The sequence below is a fragment of the Amyelois transitella genome, chromosome 13, assembly GCF_032362555.1.
Source record: "Amyelois transitella isolate CPQ chromosome 13, ilAmyTran1.1, whole genome shotgun sequence".
Classification (NCBI taxonomy): Eukaryota; Metazoa; Arthropoda; class Insecta; order Lepidoptera; family Pyralidae; genus Amyelois; species Amyelois transitella.
The window spans coordinates 8,534,570-8,555,242 of record NC_083516.1 but is presented as its reverse complement, the minus strand read 5'-3'; the positions used below and the strand labels follow the sequence as shown (position 1 = coordinate 8,555,242).

Genomic DNA, 20,673 nt, shown 5'->3' with positions numbered 1-20,673 from the left:
TGAATCTCAATTCCATCATTAAGCCATATAGCTGAAAGCGGCATTTAGTCTTTTCAAGACTGTAGGCTCTGTCTACCCCACAAGGCGTGATTATTATGTATGAACAGTATTTAAATGATACAATATTTGCATTAAATAACACGGTTATTAAAGAAACTATGTTAATGATTAGTTTCTTTGAGCAGCGATTTTAATTAATACGACGTCATGACTATAAATAATGCCATGTTGTTACTCTATATTTATTTATTCTCATTGGCCAATTTATTTATTATGTTTTTGCAATTATACACTGCGTAGTGTGTACTGGAAAACTCTATAATGATAGGTAGGTATTGTTTTAAATGGTGAAACTTTATATACATAATAATATAACATACATACACACATACATATAATCACGTCTATATCCCTTGCGGGGTAGACAGAGCCAACAGAGTCTTGTAAAGACTGATAGGCCACGTTCAGCTATTTGGCTTTGAGATAGAATTGAGATTCAAATAGTGACAGTTTGCTAGCCCATCGCCTAAAAAAAGGAATTCCAAGTTTATAAGCCAATCCCTTAGCCTTTTACGACATCCATGGGAACAAGATGGAGTGATCCTATTCTTTCTTTTATTAGTGCCGGTAACCACACGGCACCGATTAACCAAATTAAGAACATTTACATTAAATCAACCCAACTCTATAAACCATTCTATTGATTAAAATAACAACAATACAAAATTATTAACCTCAACTTCCTATCAGCGTGTAACAAAGCGTCTGCCTTCAACAACCTCATGGCCACGGCGACCAGTATGAAGAGTATGAGGGCGCCGCACACAGGCACGGCGATGGTCGCCGCTTTGAACCAGACCTCCCCGTTGTAGTTCGCGCCACGTTCGCTGGCGACCGCGTTGGCATCTGGAAAATATAAATTATTACATACATACATATATATGGTCACGTAGTATGTATAATTTTAGTGAAATATTAGTTGAGACCAGCCAAAATTATTCTACATAAATACATACATATGGTCACGTCTATATCCCTTGCCGGGTAGACAGAGCCGACAGTTTAGAAAAGACTTTAATGGCCACGTTCGGCTTTGGCTTAATGATAGAAATGAGATTCAAACAGTGACAGGTTGCTAGCCCATCGCCTAAAATAGAATTCCAAGTTTGTAAGCATATCTCTTAGTCGCCTCTTACGACATCTATAGGAAAGAGATGGAGTAGTCCTATTCTTTTTTTTTTGTTGATGCCGGGAACCACACGGCACCTAAATAAATAACATAAATTATTGTTAGTAAGTTATAGGTTGACATTATAGAATGACGGTTTGTTTGGTGCAGTGGTAGTGTTAACCGTTGAACCATAAGTTTCAGGTTCGATCTCCGGTCAGGTAATTTTTATAAGACTTGATTGGACTTATCGGTTGGTCCGCCGAAGCTCTAAAAAGGGATGAAAATGTAAAAAAAATTATATGTAAATCTATCTGATGTAATCTATAAAGAATTTGTAACTTTCTATAAATATCACAGGCCATTTTTTTTTATGGCATTCGCTCCAACACGAATCGAAGAAGCGTTAACTTTCGTTACAACGGAATATGTAATGCAATAGTCTAGTTCTCATAAATAGTAAAATATTAAATTCTTAAAAAAAAAATCTAGTCGGGAATCCGGACGCTGTTTTGTAATTAGCTGATTTAATAAGACCATTCGGACTATACCAATCATCACACATATTTATGCCGTTTATCGTCAACGCGTTTCAAGAACCGCGTACCTACCAGTATAAACGCATCACTATGCGTTTTCTCCATTATTGAGTGATAAAGTGCATCCAACGTATCCATTTATTTATAGACCGTAGATCTGCTGAATACGTAATAACATCATGTTTATAAATATACCGGTTGTTTGCCTTCCTTCAGTCTCAAACGTGATTGTCAGGATATTAGACGTGTGGGGCCAGACAGAGTAGAATAGGAACCTTCTCTTCTATTTGAGAAGTTTTTAAGAAGTGATGCATTGAAATAAATGTGGGAGCGTCGGTGTCAAAAGAGTCGGGCAAGTTAACGCGAATTTGTATGTGGTTTAATCAGCGCCATCTAGTGATCTAATACCAATTCGCATTTACTTGGTCGACTGGTTTGAGGGAGTAAAACTCGCACTAACGCCGCCGGCTAAAAATCGTGATGCACAGTTTCTACGAGTATCTAATCCTAAGAGATTTATATTTGTTAATTGATATCCGGTGCAAATTCTGCAGTGTAGTTTGTTCCGCCGCTTCTTCAACACATGCGCTTTGGATGCAGTAGTAGTTAAAATCCGATTTTTTTTTAAGTTATGTGACGTCAATGAGTTATACCATGTAAATAATTTGAAAAAAAAAATTCAGTGTATTCCTAACGGAGTCTTATACATACACGGCCTTATGGCAATGATCCTGGATTAGTAAAAAAAGTAAAATTGCGGAGATCAGATTGAAATCTCTTCGTGTACAAGAATCGAGAATTATCATAAGCTAAACTAGGTCTCTTCTCCAAGAGAACTGAACTTTGAACTTTGAAGAAAATTGAAAACCAGAAACGGTAAATATTCAAAAACCATTAAAAATATAATTAAAACTAGAAATACCTCGGGTGGTCTCATTATATCAATAAAACTGGAACATTATTCGCGGAATTGCATCGCAGAGGTACCAGGAAGACATCAATGTAGTGGAGGATACAGTGTCACAATTGCATTCTTTTTGATAACGATATTAGGGTATTGTTTGTCGCGTCGGCTCATTTCAATTTGAAATATAAGCACAAAATTTGAGTATAAGAATGCGCTACATGACAGAATACGATCGGGGAAAGAAAAATCAACTGATAAAAATATATAAAGCTTAAATAATATTTCAATATTGCCGAAGCGAATATAGAATAGGATAGATTTATTTTCAAAATTGGATACAAGGTATCACTTATTGACGTCACATCACTTAAATCTAATTATAACTACTACCGCTTCCAAAGCGCATGTGTAGAAGAAGCGGCGGAACTAACTACACTGCAGCATATATTGGAACAATTGGCACATGTTAAGTAATCCATAAAGTTAGTAGCAAGGCACGCGCGTCGGGATTTTATCGCGCGGTAAACTATCGTTGTCCCGTTTCAACATATAATATAAAGCGAAATAGCAATAGCTTTTCGTGTGATAAAAACGGGCTGAACTCCAAGGGGAAACAATTTATTGGTACTTAACCAGGTACTGACTGTTTTCGCGTATTATAAATTGCGAAGGAATTAAGAATAAATTACAGTTACAAAATTTACGCTGATTATTTTTTGTCAATTCTGTACCAGTCTTCAAATTACATACAACAGAGAAAGGATAATTAGAAATTGCATTAGAAATATCCGCAGAAATTGCAACCGATGAAAGGGCTTCTTTATTACCGCTTGCTATTATAAACCTTACGCTTTAGCCAATAAGAATAAAACTTTAATGTCTGTAAAGGTCCAAGGCATTCTCGTTTAAACACACAAATAAATTACTCTCAAGATATACGCTCCTTAGAACAGGTTCCTTCTATTTATACAGGTCGATTAATAGCGGCTTCGTTCTTCAGCTAATTTAGCTTTTATCAGCCAGTTATAAAGTTAAATATTGATTGTGTTTATAATGCCTATAAAGGAATAACCTAAAACAATTGCGCCTCGCTACAGAAATTGAACCAACGCCGCGGGGCAAGCTATTATTATGAAATAGGGAGTTATATAAAATATTTCCTATATAATCTTCAGGCATTGAATTATAATATAAGCATTGGAATTTGCACGTTGATAGTAATCATAAGTTTGGTTAGTTTGTTCTGATCGCTATTTATGTGCCGATGTTTCGAATTTGTATCGATTATAGCTGTGTAAATAAATCTTTTATTAATATTAAGTAAAGTTCTGTGTTTCTTAAAGTAAATTTACTACCAATCAATCATTTTTGATATGGGAAGAAAGTAAGGGCGTCGGTGGTAAATCGGTATGGTCGGCCCGGTTAAAATGCGTGATGCGCAGAAAGGCACAGGTTCAAATCCTACCTCGGCCATGTACCAATGACTCTTTTCAAAGTTACGTACATTAGTTTGAATACTAACCGATGCTCTTACGATGAGGGAAAACATTGTGAGAAAATCTGCACATTCAGGCAACTATATGTGTTACCATAGATCCAATACGGGTTAGGTTTACCTGCAAAGGTTGCGGAGGTCAGATGGGACTCGTTTCATCTGAAAACCTGACTCACACAATCAAGGATGCAACCGGGACTTAAGCCAGGAGGAAGAAGAATCACTTAAATATACTTAGAATCGAACAGTAGTTAAATATTAGTTGAGACCAGCTAAAATTATTCTAACGCCATATATAAATGGTAAATATACTCGTATCTATAAGTGTGATCAGCCTTTGCAACAAATATATCTATATAAAATCATGCCTCTTTCTCCGAAGGGTAGGCAGAGACGTAGGTATCGTATCATCCGCATTCATTACTTTTTTCATGCAATTCACTCGGTTTAAGGGAAAACTACGTAACTATAGCTTTGCTATAAATATAGAGATTACACGCGTAGAAAATCGCGGGCAAACCTCATTAAACATAAAACACCTTTCTAAAGCTGTCTTCAAGCCTTTGTAGTGAAATAAACAATTTTTAATGAATCTATTCCAACAAGTTTTATAGCACTATGTGGAAGAGTCTTATAGTGTAACTATATAAGTCTTTTATAGCTCCTCATCGGTCGCTAATTGGCTAAGTTAACTTTTTATGGATACCTTTTTTGATTCAACACGACCACATGTTTATGATAAATTTTATTGATAAAATAGTATTTAGTACTTGGTAGTTTCGTAGATTGACGTCATATCGTAATGTGTGTTTTATTTGCACTTTCAAAAAATCAAGTAAGATGTTGTTTTGACCAAATAGGCTTCTATTAATTTATTGAATAAGTGTTTCTACCTGTTCACAGTAACAAACACAGAATCCTAGATATGAAGTGAACGTGACACTACGAGGAAAAAAGAATATATTTACAAACTTATATCGAATTTAAAATCTGAATGAAGATCATTTTTTTTTAATTTAATGTAATTAAATAGAAAAAGTTAACTTAGTGAATTGAGACGCCATGGCACCTATAAATGTTTATCTAATGACTTGAGATGTTAATATTGTAAAGGTTAGAGAGTTTAACGGGATGAATATTTAAGTTGAGATTAAATCTTTCTCACAGTGTTTGATTGCGCTTCAAAATTAGTAGTGTCTTTAGATTTTGCCCTAAGACGTAAGCATAGTCCCAGATATTACTATATAAGATAAAATAAAACTTAGTGTATCGTCCACATAAATTGATAAAATTAATATTTTGCAGCAAAGTTACCAAAAATAAATGTATGTAGCTTACATATTTCTAGCCTTAAGACGACATAAACATTTTTCTCAGTAAAAATTATGCTTCTGATAAGGCTGTATGTAAGGAGAAAGATACAACAGCCTGAATAAAAAAGATAATTTATGTAAACTATCTGACAAATGAATTGAATTTTGTATGTAGTCTAAATGACCTAAATAAAGAAATTTATTCCGATCGCTACGGTTTTAAAGTTGAATATATCGTAACCAGGGTTCCTTATAATAGTTCAAAGAAACTAGCGACAACAATGTGTCATTACGCACGCATACCTAATTGATAGTTAGCCGTGGACACAGAAAGTATAGGCCTCAACCTGTCCATGATTATAGAGGTACGTAAATTAGCTACACTGTTAAGTGACAATAGACAACTAAGTATCTAAGGGTTAATAAGTGTGCCGTGTGGTTCCCGGCAAGAGAAAAAAGAATAGGACTACTCCATCTCTTTCCCATGGATGTCGTAAAAGGCGAATAAGGGATTGGATTCTCTTTTTAGGCGATGGGCTAGCAACCTGTCACTATTTGAATCTCAATTCTGTCATTAAGCCGAACAGCTGAACGTGGCCTTTCAGTCTTTTCAAGACTGTTAACTCTGTCTTAATATATAGTTATTATATTTTATTAATTCATTTCAAAGAATTAAAAATATATTTTTTTTAAGTAACGTTCGTTCTAACTGTTGTGAGATTTACGGAGTATCGGTATTATTGGGATTGCATCCAATGTATTAAATTTTGCTTATCTTATCTCAGACTATGGATCTTTATTAGCAGATTAACCAAAAAAAAAAAAAAATTAAAATATTAACAATCAGATTTCTTTAACGACCCAACATAATTTAACTTTGATAGGCTGCAAAAATAGACGAGGCTTATTCTTAACCCCTATTTTAAACTTTCCAAATTACTATCGAGGTAACTTACCAAACTCCCCAGTGACGTTCAGGCGGGCCCTGGCCTGTGGACTGTCTTCATGGTTACACAGGTCGTTGAAGCAGCAGAGCAGCAGGGAATGAGCCAGGGTTGGAGTCCCACCAGGCGAGTTCTGGCAGTGGGCCATCGCTTCTTGAGGCCTGGAAATGATAAGGTGTGATTTGAAATTATTTTTACGATGAGATTTCAACGCGGGTTAGGATATTTCATAATTAACAATAACAACATAAAACAGTATTTTAGAAAAAGAGGTAAAAAGGAGTTCATAAAAACACAATAAAGGTTGAAATGGAGGATTTTCCATTAAATTATATTTTCAGCTCTCTAGGTAATATGTTAACAGAGTTATAACATCTGAATGTCCATAATACTTACAATGTGAAACCTTTAGTGATGTGAAAAGTTTAGGGAAAAAATAACTATAAATCTGTTAGGGTCATAGTAAAAGTCAAAATATTTTTTCTATCTGGAGTCACATTTAGACGCCGCCAGAGTACAACGTCAAATACAACGGAAATCAACTAAATTCATATCAATTATGAACCACATTCAATTGGAGTTCCAGATGATTTAGCAAAGACCGTTCGTGCTGCGAATTAACCTTTTTGCCGCTTAGAATTAATTTCAACACGTCAATTTTGCCTCCCGGTATTGGGACAAAAACCATACGGCCTCGGCGCGTACGCAAGCTGCAAGTAACATGGAGCAAAAAGTATGTAATTTGTTTGTATCTAAAACTCGCATGTCCTTTTGTGTGGGTTGTGGTACAAGATATAAGATATTCGCTAAAATATTTTGCTTTTGCAAGTCTTGTGCAATTTCATTTATAATTTCCATCTTCAGTTTTGTTTTTAATAAATAACCATCAAACAATTTTGCACTTTTTTTTTTACACTGGTATTGTGGTAAAAACTACTGTTTCAGCGCCTGCGTACGCACTTTTGATTTGGGTATTTTGTATTTATTTTCGTAATAATATTTCAAAAAATTAAGAAAACGCATTTCACGAAAATGAATCAACAACAACAAGTAAATTTGTGATACATTTATACAGCCACACTAAATGATTATTCAGTTATTTTCCAACCAGTATCTTATTCATCACCCATCTATACCATACATCACCCACCCACTTATATTTATTTTACGCCGGCGCTTAAAACTTGGACCACGCACCATATCATTGCTGGCTATTACGCGCAATCAAAAGGATTGGGATTATCGTACCACCAGCTAAATGCCTGAATGCGATCAAATTACTTGTTATATTTTGCTTTATTTTTACTCGGCAGTGTATTTGAGTAGAATATACTTTAATACATACATGTGATCACGTCTTTATATCTTAGGTAGACGAGCTAATAATCTTGAAAAGAATTAAAGGCCACGTTCAGCTGTATGGCTTGGTGATGAATTTGAAATTCTCATAGGACACATCAAATAATGACAAGTTGCTAGCCCATCGTCTACAAGTAGAATCCCAAGTTTATTAGCCTTGGCCCTTAGTCGCCTTTTACTTTTTGAGACAGATATTTTTTTTAAAGGCATAGAATTGTAATTTTAATTGTGTTTTACATGCGTACAATGATACTTGTAAAAAAAAGGTAAATGTCAACAACTGGTCAAGCGACTGTTGTCCAAATGTTTTTGTTTAAAATTGCAAAATAGTATTTTAAGATCTCGGGAATCACAAATGTAATGGCTATTTGGAGAACAAATAAACCATTTATCTATTGGAATGACATCACGGAAAATTTGTTTAAATTTAACTAATTCTACACAAACAGTTTGAGGTTTATCTGTAAATTAAGTTTTTTACACGAAGCGACTCCCGCCTGACCTCCGCAACAGTTGCAGGGAAACCTTATCCATATTGAAATATGATAACATTTTTTTATAAATGTGTAAATTCTTTCACTGTACACTTTAACAGCGTGAATTTATATAATTGTCTTCACAGCATACACATTAATCTTTTTGGCGTGGCACCTACGTTCCCACGAAATAGCAAAGTTAATATAAAATTAATCTTGTTTTTTATGGTCTTTAACCTCCATGAACTCTATTATAGAGATATCCAAGTTCTAGATTGAATTATAATAGCGATGATATAAATAACAACATATTATGAGACTTTTATTGGATTTTTTATTGGATTAAAGGATTATAAGTGGACATTAAGAGACGAATTTAAGTAAACTGATTTATTTCTTGAACAGCTGAAAATGTTCTTTTAGTCTTGTCAAGACTGTTGGCTCTATCTACCCAGCAATAGATACAGTCGTAACTATATGTATGAATGATTTATGTATTTAATTTATTTATCTGTGTTCTAATTTTGAAATGTATATATTACTTTTATTTTAAAATACACATAAGTAACTATAAGTTTAAAAAAAATAATAATCGTATGTACTAAAAGCTAAAAATAATAACGTAAGTCCTACCTCCCTTATCATACCAGTAATAAGGTTATATTCGAATGAGTTCTATGAGAGAATACAAAAATACAGTAAATTTGTAAGGCAAAATATACAAAGGCGGATTTAGGGATCTCTTCCAGTCAACCATTGGATAATTAAGAGGAGAGTTACTTGAATCCTTATCCTATATAATCCTACATTATAAAGTAAATTTTGTAGTGTTGTAAAGTTTATACCTAAAAAAACAATCAGTCTATTCATTCGCTACAGTGCATCGCATATTATTTATTACAACCGCAATTCATTTGCATCCAATTTTCTTTCTATAGATTTAATTCTAAAGAATATGAATTTTAATATCGTTGTGTTTAAAAATTCAGACTTCATTGGAATAATCTTGTAATGATATACCATCGTTCTCACGGGAAGATCCAATAGACAGACTAGGCATTTGGAATATTTTAAGAATTTTAACTCGACTATGGTCCAGCCATTAGGGTAGCTAAAAAAATAATGATAGTTTACGAATTTTGCATAGGATCGGAATTAGTTTTGGTTCCACAGATGGCTGTTTAGATAACAAAAACTGGATCAGTTTTGTGACACGATTTTAAACCGCCTTCAAAAAAAAAGGTGGTTCACTGTTTGACCTGTATGTATGTAAGTTTGTCCGCGATTATCTCGCGTTTCTCTGAACCGACTTTGATGCGATTTTCAGGAAAGTGTTTGTTATACTTAGGATATGGGTTTAGACATAAAACCGACTTCAAAATAAGAAGATATCGATTAGAGGCTATTTTCATTTGGCTATTTTCACAAAAGTTATTTTAAGTTTTTATTGTATAAAATTAATTGTAATATTGTAATTATAAAATTAATTTATTCACATTTAATAAATTGAAACAAATAATTGAAGGACGTGTTGAATTTCATTAAAACTTACTTATTACGGAATTCGGCATATCGTCTGAAGAATCATGTTCATATACTTAATTTGCCCTCACCAATACAATTTACTATAAAAAAAAAATTAAAACTTATACCACTGCACAGTAACATTTAATTAAAAGGCTATTTTATAAATACTTCTTTACAAAGAGCTCATTAAAGCTTGCAGTTTCAGAGATAACGATGAACATGCGGCAAAAACAAAGAAAATATACCGACCTCGATAAGACATTTACATGTGCTTGCTTACAGAAAATATAAAGATTGTATATTTGTTTTTATTTAAACTTAATTTACTTTATTGCACATTAAATAGGTAATGTACAAAAGGTGGACTAAAGCCAATAAGTCATTCTCTACCAGTGTCAACTGTTCTAATAATGTATAAATAAAAGTAGGTATACGTAATAACTTATAGTTACTTTCTCAATGGCATAAATAATAAATTTATATAGTATAAGTAGAACTTATAATTATGTGTGAGTAACATACATAGATTTATGTGACAAAGCTATAAATTTTTTCCCATAATTTTATCTATTATGATGAAACAAAAATTAACAAAATCAAACATCCAATACTCTCGAACGTCGTCAAAATCTCTAATTTAAGGCATTAAGCGAGAAAATATAGCACATAATCTGATTTAAGCACTTAATATACAAGATTATAACGCTACATTAATCGTAGCAGTAAATTATGTGGATTCCTATGATAAAAGTAGCATTTCTTATTAATTGGTAATTAACTTGATTCGTTTAATGCATATTTCATGAACGAAATTAAGTATCCAGGTAAAAAACTGTTGTTTTAATAACTTAGAAAGAATTGTACAATGTGGATGAAGCGAAAGATGTAGGTATGCAGGGATTGTAGCAAGTGGAAAGATGTAGTCTCTGCCTATTTCTCCGGGAAAGATTCGTGATTTATGTATGTATGTAGAATTGTACAGGTTGATATAAGTTTAAAGTACCTACCTACTTTTAGGTGTTTTTGGTGTGTTCAATAAAAACATTTAAAATAAAATATTATCACTTTGTGCTTCTACAGTGTAATGAAAAAAACGTAAGATTGGGTGGGCTGTCTTTAGAGTCAAGGAGGTCAAAGGGGACGTGTTGTGGTCATAGGCGGGTTTTTCTCCGGGGTAATATTTTTTTTCTTAATTCGGGGGTTATTTTTAATAAACAACATTCCGTAGATTGCCCATCTGTTTAAAACTTCGTTGCAATTTCAGATTTTGTTACATATTTACAAGTAGGTACTTTCTTTTATACATTTTTTTGATAACGTTATTAATCAATAGATTGATAAAAGAGGCCCATTTCTTTTGTTATCAATAAAATTGACAGGGATGAAGTTGTATGTATATACACAGCGAGTCTTTTAGTCACAAACACATTTGTGAGATTTCTATTAAAAATAATAGAAATGAAAATAACAGGTAAGAGAGTGGAAATTACTAAATTTTTAACTTATCGGTCAAAGTTCTGGTGATGATAAACTGAAAAATAAGAAAAACTGAGTTTATTTTATAACATACATGCGATGCAGCGATGGAATAAATTTTACATGAGGCCCAATAGCTCAAAAATTAACAATACCGATGATAAGCCATGCAACATAGACGTCAGATAATAGTTATAACAAAGAATATTGTTTGAAGTAAGACGTAATAAATAAATGAATCATCAAATCAATCTATAAATCAATGTAAGGGCAAGTAGTTGAAAGATTTAAACATGGCGCTGAAAGGGTCGGCGCCCGCGCAGCTGCGCTATCTAGGATCCTGACCCGCGCCTCAACCCCAAGATATCACGAACGGGGACAAAACCGACATCACTCACCGACATACCACAAACAACACGAACAATATTAATTACTAATAAATATGCATTTCAATTTGAGCTCGATCGACTCTTAACGAAGATCGTTAGCCCAGATAATGGACGGGGGAGATTGCCAAATCGAGCAAAAATTGTTTAAAGCAAATAAAAGCGGGCATGCGCGCAGGGACCGGTTTCTCAACTCGGGCCGATCCGAATAAGATAATCAACTGAACGGGTAATTTAAGAGCATAAAAACCGCCGACTGCGCTGCGGCTCGCCGTCGTCGGAATAATTAATAACAAGAGGTGAACACACGGAATAAAAAAATAGATTACTTAATGGTCTATTGAAATGTTATGCGTGGAGGTTAAACAAACATAAAAAGAAGGAAAATCCTAATCAGATGTTAGCGAAATAAAACACGGTGATTCGTATAAGAATGTAGTAAGATTGATTGAAGATATTCGAAAATCAATAAATACATGATATGGACGTGGCAGAGACCCGTGCATGATAAGCAGAATTGATGGATGACAACGCAGCTCTTCGGCGAGACGAACAAAAGAATAGATAATTAATTCCATGTCGAAAGTTAACTAGAAAACAGAAGAAACCGACGTGACATCGAAAACAAATCATAATTACAATGCTATAAACACTGTCATTCGAAACGACGACGCTATAAGGATTAGAAGAAATCCGCTATCAAATTTGTTTAAATTTAAATAAGTAGCATTTAATGATAACGATGTCGTACAATACGAAATTTATGACGGTTAAGTTTGTATAAAATAAGTTAAACTTTATGTTTCTAATGACTGAATTTGTGACATCACACACGATCAAATTTATTTTACCTAATTACCCATGTTACAACAGGAGATACAATCTTCCAAAAGGGTTGTAAACGAAGAATTTTATTCGGGTGATCGAATCCAGATCACTGATCATGATTATCGTTAGGACATAACTCTAATGATCTAACAGCAAATTAGCCAGTGCAATATACAGAAGCAACAGGAAATGTTTAGTGATTAAGATATAATCTTTATCTTAAATGATTTCGCATCGTATGTTAACTAAAAAATAATGAGGCAGTTACAAAAGTCTAAAAAGCTCGCATCTTAACGTGTTACAAGATCTGGAACTTTTGATAGAGATGCTGGTGTGCTAAAGAATCAAGACCAATCAATCTCTTTGCCATAAATGTCGTAAAACGCGACTAATGGAATATATATAATAGATATTTATCTATTGCAAGCTTCCATGCCGGTCTGGTAGCGACGGAAAGTGCAGATTGTAAAAGTCAATCAGAGTAAGGGTCAATGAACTTGGATTTCTTCTTTTAGACGATGAATGTGATTCTTCTTTTCGGTGACTATGATTAGGCGATGGCTAAGCAACCTAATGGTTTAATGATGGAATTTAATATTTGAATCATCTTAATTCCATCATAATACTAAACGTGGCCTTTCAGTTTTTTTGTCTATAAAATGATAGAGAGAGATTCAAATAGTGCTAGCAACCTGTCACTATTTGAATCTCAATTCTATCATTAAGCCAAATAGCTGAACGTGGCCATTCAGTCTTTTCAAGACAATTTGTTGGCTCTGTCTAGGGATATAGACGTGACAATATGTATGTATGTAAGTGATAGAGACATTGTGTAGTACTTACGTATCAGCCAAATGATGGAGGCAGCCGTGGCGTGCGTGGTGGGTCCGCCTCGGCGCGGGCAGCTCGCTGTAGCAGCCGCCGCCGGGCGTCGACAGGCACATGTAGCCTGTTCCCACGCACTGAGCTGTGTTGCAGTAACACCTCACTTCAGCATCCTTGGAATCTGAAACAATGAAAACATATTTGTTTTTAGTACGTTGTACGTATTTGGGATATTACAAAACTTCATGATAATCTACTGTTAGGAAAGTACGAGAGAGTGTTGGAAAAAGTTGAACAGTTTTATACGACAAAATAGAAATTTAACTTAATAATACTAAATGAAATGAAGAATCCTATTACTGGAGAGGACATCGAGGCGCCTTTACCATCGTAAAGTTTGATAGCATTCGATTTACTGAATCAAGTTTACCTAACTACAGTGCTAACAGTTTGCAGTCCAACCATCGACGCCCACGATGCCATTTCACGCACGTAAAATAAACACAAGCTAAATGGAACCGAGGAAATGGTTAACATACCATACACTCCTCATAATGCTTTTGCGATGCCATAAAATTGCAGATGATCAAACTTATAATTTTAGTTCCAAAAATCTTGTTATGGCCAAATTCGACAAGCCGATGAACCGTTAAAAATAACATACACGAAATGGTCCATGCCGCGTATATTTCATATGAATAATGCGCACGTCATACTTCTCGGGTCCCTACATAAATATCGTACAAACGACCAGCCTCCGACCGCATTCAATGTAAATGCCCCGACTCAGACGGTGAAACAAAACGAAATTAATTTCAGAGTTACGCCGCTTTATTTGCTCCCTTCGAAACTTAAGGAAGACCCCCCTTGATGTCCGGCATCCTCGGAATATCTTTTTCGTTCAACAAACGTTTTTAAGTCTAATTTTTTAATGATTAGTGATTCAGCCGACGATACACGCCGGTGGGACATCGTTTAAGCATCTCGATAAAAAATTTGATTCCTCCGAATTGACAGTAATCAAGTTTAAAAGCCCAATCAAGTTGATTGTAATAAATTCTCTACAAACATGGGAAATGGTTGGAGAAAAAGAGAATTTATTCGTTTAGAATGTGCGGCGTTTCGCAAGAAATTCAAAATACCTTTCGTTCCATTCTTTTAAAACAAAGATGAAGTCGCGAGCGGCGGGAGGCGAGTTCAGGCGAGCCGGCAGTAAATAAATAATTAAGAAGAATAAAAAGCGAACACGCTCCATAAAAAGAGCGCTCTACGGCGCGCTTAATAACAGAACCCTCTCGGTGGAAATTGGAAATTTTAATGGCGAACTTTAATAGCTCTGCACGCGGAATTACCTTCATTAATTGCAGTTCCCAATCCGTTTATTATTTAGACAGAGATTCTATTACGGTCTTAAAATTTATATTGTCTGCTATGTAAGACTAATTTTATCTTGTATCTGTTCTTTTAGTTTGTGTGAGTTTCCAAAAATGTTTATAAGAGTTTGCTCATTAACTCTACAATTAGCGTTATCAATACATCGTACATTATGTTGCACGGACTCCATTAGCTCGGCAGTACAATCAATTTCCAGTCAAAAAGGAACACAAACGGAACACCGCTGCATAAGGTAAATAAAAAATAAATAAACAAATCCGAAAAGGTCCCGGCATGTTATTTGGAATTGATAAATGGCCCTCTGAAGATAGGTGGGAGAGAGATGCAGCGAGGGCAGAATGGGATACAAGAACTAATGAGTCGAAGACGGGACCGGTGAGTATGGGATAAAACATTATAAGATAAAGAAAAGTGCTTCTTATCCTTAGAACTTTTGTTTGTTGTTCAGATTTATTACCGTGGCTTCATTCTTGGGTGGAAAGGTATTCTTATATTATATCTTTTTATCTGCGAGGCGGTCCGTTGAGCACGTTCACGGTACATTTGCGCTGAAAGTGCAGTTTTATGGTTGTGAATGCAATTGATATTCCCGATGTTCATTTTGGGGATTTGAGCAATTGGTCACCCTTCCAACGCGTGCCCACACAAATGAGGTGTTAATTTGGAGTTTCCTCTCCGATTGAACCACTAATTGAAACGATGAAAGAATTTTAAACCAGCGTAACTTTTTCACAATTTGAAATGTTCTTTGAAATAGGCGTCAAAATAATTAAGTTCTGCATTAAATATGATGTCATCCGGAAGTCACAATATTTGGAGAGCTATAATTTGTTACTCATAATCGCTTATCGGATGCAGATGTCCTCCTAAAGTAAATATATTTAAGAAGGTTTATTTAAAGTGCTCAGATGAGATCAGGAGCCGGTTTCTGAATCGCGATTGAAACGTTCCCGAGAAGCAGCCGAGATCGCTGTAAAAAGATAAATGTCGCTCCGTTTGCCACGTCCCTTCAATTTCATCACATCGGACTGCAGAACGCCTATGATATCAGATTCCAGTTCATTTCAGTACGTTTAGCTCGTTTCAGATCAGAGATTCAATTTAGATTGGCCGGCGAGATTGCGGTGAAGTTGTGTGCAGAATTATTGCTTTACCCTATTTCGGTTTGTTATATTTTGCTATGTTGCAAAAATGGGCATGATATGTATATTCATTAAAATTTGAAGAGGACCGAAATGTCGAATGCTCCTCAGGAGGATTAAAATATGTTGTGCTATAAAAACAAGAGACAATAAAACTTTTGTTATGATTAGTTATGTCTAAGCGTAATAATGGTAAAAAAGAGTAAATAATATAATTTGAGTGATCTTAGAGATATTTTTACATAGAAGCGATCGTTTTATTGCGCATAATCTCTTGTGTCGTCACGATATCAACATGCAGTCACGAAAATTTCCGAATGTTCTCTGGCTGTGTAACAAGCGAGCAACTAATGTTGCGATGGAGGCTTTCTCCCCGCGTTCACACGCTGTCCGGGCCCGTTTTATCTAGTACTTTATTACGTTAATAATGTTTGTGGCTCGCGCCGCAGCCGGTTCTGCTATTCGGATTGGAGCCAGCAGAACAGGCTTTATGCTGATTGGATGACGCGGAAAAAGCAAGGCTGTATTGCGGCCTTGTTGTGGAATTCCAATGTCCGCTACTCATTTACCATTAGGAAGATTTGTAGCTTTTGACTTTATAAGCCATAAATCGATGATATTATCGACGTTCCAGCGAAATTCTAGCCAGTATTAGTATTCCTAATATGGCGAAACGCCACTGGCGTCTCGAATATCATTGGCGGCGCATACGCAGAATGTTAAGTAGCCGCTCCGAGGCGGGTTTAATAATTGTGAGCGTAGTTAATTTATATTGCTTTAGCTCGGTTTATCGCTTGCATCGTTGCAGCTGATCGAATCACGACTCATCCTCTAATTGCGCTCGCTGAATTATCTTCTGTAATGGATGTCCTCGGCGGTAATTATCCATTGCGGCGCCAGTAATCTGGCCGCGGCCGCGGGCAATTTACATCGGAATGCGAGCCAGAGCTGAGAGGCCTGTCTGTGGGTCGAGTAGCGTTTCTGCAGCTATCGCGGACTGCGATCGGCGCCCGAACCCCCGGTTGCTGCACCTTGACAAATCGCAACGATAATCTCATCGGAGATTCACAACGTATCCGGTACAGCTTGGAAAGCGGCTACAACGTATGAGCGTAGCGGTACATCGCGACGGCATATCTGTGAAGGCCGATGAACTGGCAATAAATGCAGCGGGCGAGAGCAAAGCAAAGCAATGTCTGCGACCAGTCGTGATCACATCCTTGGAAAATTGCTCATTCGCACGTTGAGCGCTGCGCTATGTTTACGACTAATAGAAACAGCCCCACGACCGTTTATTATACATCAGTTTCTTGTTGGGAGATCGTTTCATACCGATTTAATTCCACGGCGGCTTTGATTAACATAGGTTAGAATTATTCGCGAGGTCCGTTTTGCTTTCGCAACGTTAATGAAAATAAGGGGTCTGTCCGTCTTGGGCGCCGCCCCGAATGTGTCTCTAGCCTTTATTGTGAAGACATAGAGCTCAATAGATCGCGACGAAATTGCTAAGCGGAATCTAGGCATGCGTCGTTTATCAGTCATTCGGCACACGTCTCGTCAGTCGAGGTTATCGAGTTGCTTTCACGCCACTCGAATAACATTTGAATAATCAAACGCGTTCGTCGAACTCCTAAAAGTGCAAAATAAACTAAGGAAGTGACTAGGCGCAGGATCGAGCGCCATAGCCACCTGTTCGAGAATCGAAGTATTCATCGGATCGTTAGTCCACAATGGACCACAAAAGGCCGGCTACCTGACCGAGGTTTATTTTTTGTGCCGCCACAAGTCGAGCTCGCGAGCTTTATCCGTCTCGTATGAGGTTCGATTATCGAGATACCCCTTTAGTATGTGGGCGACATAAATGTCACACACACAATGCTCTCCGTTTAACGCCGCTCTCAATGGTCCGTTTGTCGTCTTAAATCATAACAGCTCTGTCATCTGGTAGTCAATTGATTATAGTGCGCGTGCCGACTTTCCATAAACATTTAGCCCTTTGTTGGTGTCCACGTTTATTCTGAGCGTGTATTCGAGATTTACCGTTTCAATTTGTTGTGTAAACATTGGTGGCGTCGCATGTGTCCACGTTTCATAGGTGACAACCGGCAGATGTTAGCGTCTCCGCTAAAAAGTGTTTTGTTGTGTCGCACCTTTTTAAGGTACTGATGTGAAGAATATTAGCACCTTTGTCTCTGGAAAGTTAGCAGGTTCATTGGCATCGGCGTGCGTGTGGCAAGTACGAGTAGATTGTGCATGTGAATGCTCTTATTGTGCTCGATATAAAGCCGATAATGTTGAGACGAATGGAACGGTGCATACATAAATATGTTTCAAGATAGGCGTACCAGATTGAAAAGCAACATAAAAAGCTTAATCAATATCTCAACACGACCGCATTCTTCTGTTATCCGAGAGAGCATGCCTTTCGATTTAATTAGATCGTGAAAATATATTTGGAGCGACGCAGATGAGAGCGTCGTGTGAAGTGCCACTAACGGTAATGTTGGATTGTTCAATGCTAACACAATAATGATGATAATTAGCTCTAAGATGGCATTAAAGACAATTGGAAACGATGACACTGACATTCTGCGAAGCTGTAAATTGCATTTATTACTTCTTTCATGAGTGGTTATTCTTCTTAGGCCAGCTTTTGCTTTGTCGGTGAAGTAGATGAGCCCATTTTTTTATTCTTTTAATTTGTTTAATTATGACCCTTGAAATTAATAAAGGTACGACATGCTATAGATAATTATATCACCGCAACCCCTAAAGGTGAATTTTTGGAAACTTTCACACAAGGAAAGTCCTCGAGAAGAGTTAGTTAACTGATATACAAGATAACACTGGTCAAAGTCAATCAAGGGAACGGCCTTCGGTCTCTGTCTACCCCGTAAGGGAGAAAGACGTGTTTATGTATGTAAACGAGGTAACTGTTTGTACTCTCTGTAATTTAAGACCCGGAGAAGAAGCAGGAAGGAATGCGGTCGCGGAATTCAAGCCCCTACCATTGCGATGAGATTGATACATTTAACTTTCACACTAAGTGGCTGTATGTTATGTGGTATGCATTTTTGTACTGATCAACTTAAGGTTATGTTAAGGTGTTTTCAAATATCGTTTGTTTGTTTGTTTATAATTTATTCGTATTTGTAATTCAACAAAAATTGTTTGATTGATTAAAATCTTCTTCGTTCAATCAGGTTAGTTACTTATGTAGTCGAAGGATGGCACTAAGAGATGATTTCCCGTAATTCCCGCGGGAACGGAAATTACCGGTATTTTAGATTTAGCTGCGGGTGAATGCTCGTTTTATCATTATATTTAACCCATTAAGCGCCAAAATAAAACTAGCAATATTTTATATCAGAACCTTATATTTTCGGAATCAAATAAACACAAATAAACTCAAAATGAAAAAAAAGGGGGGAAAAATAACCATGTTGGAATGTGGGGGGGTGTACTCAATTGAGTACACTGGCCACTTACAGGTGATATTTTTCAAAACATTGTTTTTCTATACAAAAAGTCTTCAAACAAGTTTTACATTGCCGACGAACTCTGGCATGACAAACTGCTCATCGTAACTGTTTTTCCAGTTTTTGAGGGAAATGTTCCAAACCACCATGCGCTAGTCCATCCACTGTTGACGATGAGGGGCGATTCAACGTTTGTTTTGGTTGACGCAGATAATATCTCACAATACTGCGTCGAAACAGGAGTTGGTCCATTGGATTCTTGTAAGATAACACATACAAACGCCAGGAATTTGCTATGGCCATATCCATCATATAAGTAAAAAGAACGCACCACCATTTCTTCCTGTGAATATCAATCCAGTAGAGCGATATAGACTGGTCAAGCTCGTCAACCCCGCCCATTCCTTTGTTATAATTTTGAATTGTATAGTATCGTGATTTGTCAGCATTTTACATACACTATTGTCCTTCCATTTCACTAGCAATAATTCATTAGTTTTGTCGAATCCGTAGTCAAAAGCAGCTCGGTCTTCCTCCTTCATTTCTTTTACAGACTTTAGCGGACATTTCTTCATTTTATTTTCGCGAACTGTACCCGTTGCATTATATCATTATACAGATTTGTACTTGAAATAACGAGCTTATAAACCTCTTCATCAAATATCTTCTCAAAAATTTGGACAGGATTCAAATCTTTCAAAGCCTCTTTCACAAACTGCTTTCTTTGGTCTATCTCAGTAACTCCTTCAGGTGTATAAGAAGATATCGTATCACACTTACGCCAAGTTGGAACTCCTCCCTGCTGACGTATTCGAAGACGTTTCGCCGCCAACGGTTCCTCGTCGCTACTATCGTCATCACTGATTGGAGTATTTTGTACAAATACCTCAACATTTCCAGGAACATCTTGTGGCAAAGACGTAGAAACCATATATTCATCTGCACCTTCTTCTTCATCCGTTAAGACACTTGGTGGTGGTGGTATGATGGCAATGCATATTCTGCATCATCATCACTTGTCTCAAAAATAGTTTGAACAGCTTCTTCCAGGCCCCGGAAGTCGTTACTTGCAACAAAACGTCTTGATGTCATTTTCAGTAAACTGCAAAAATAAAAGGGTATTTTACTCATGCAAGTTGCCACTGTACTCAACCGAGTACAGCAACATTTGAAACCAAATATTTTCTAAAATACTTAAAATTTCTAAATATTTTGTACTTTATAATACTAAGTAATAATTAGTGTATAAAATAAATAACACAAAACATAATTACAATAGCGGTAGATAATAAATAATAATTATAATGTAAACTTACATGTAGGCGCGTTCTAACCGTCCTATTTACGATGCTGTCACTGATTTAATTTTCAATCCACCCTCAAAATTTATTAAAAATTCTTTAGGTCATAGATA

The 20,673-nt window shown here is 36.1% G+C and overlaps 1 protein-coding gene across 1 annotated transcript in view; it reads right to left on the bottom strand.

The window, feature by feature from the left end:
- LOC106129276 (BMP and activin membrane-bound inhibitor homolog) overlaps window positions 1–20,673 on the bottom strand; it is a 64,819-nt gene that overhangs the window by 2,360 nt on the left and 41,786 nt on the right. Inside the window, exons 2-4 of the mRNA XM_013327789.2 lie at window positions 13,262–13,424; window positions 6,379–6,527; window positions 735–906 (exon numbers count right to left, since the gene is read on the bottom strand). Coding sequence (XP_013183243.1) covers window positions 735–906; window positions 6,379–6,527; window positions 13,262–13,424 — 484 coding nt within the window. The remainder of the gene's footprint in view (window positions 1–734; window positions 907–6,378; window positions 6,528–13,261; window positions 13,425–20,673) is intronic.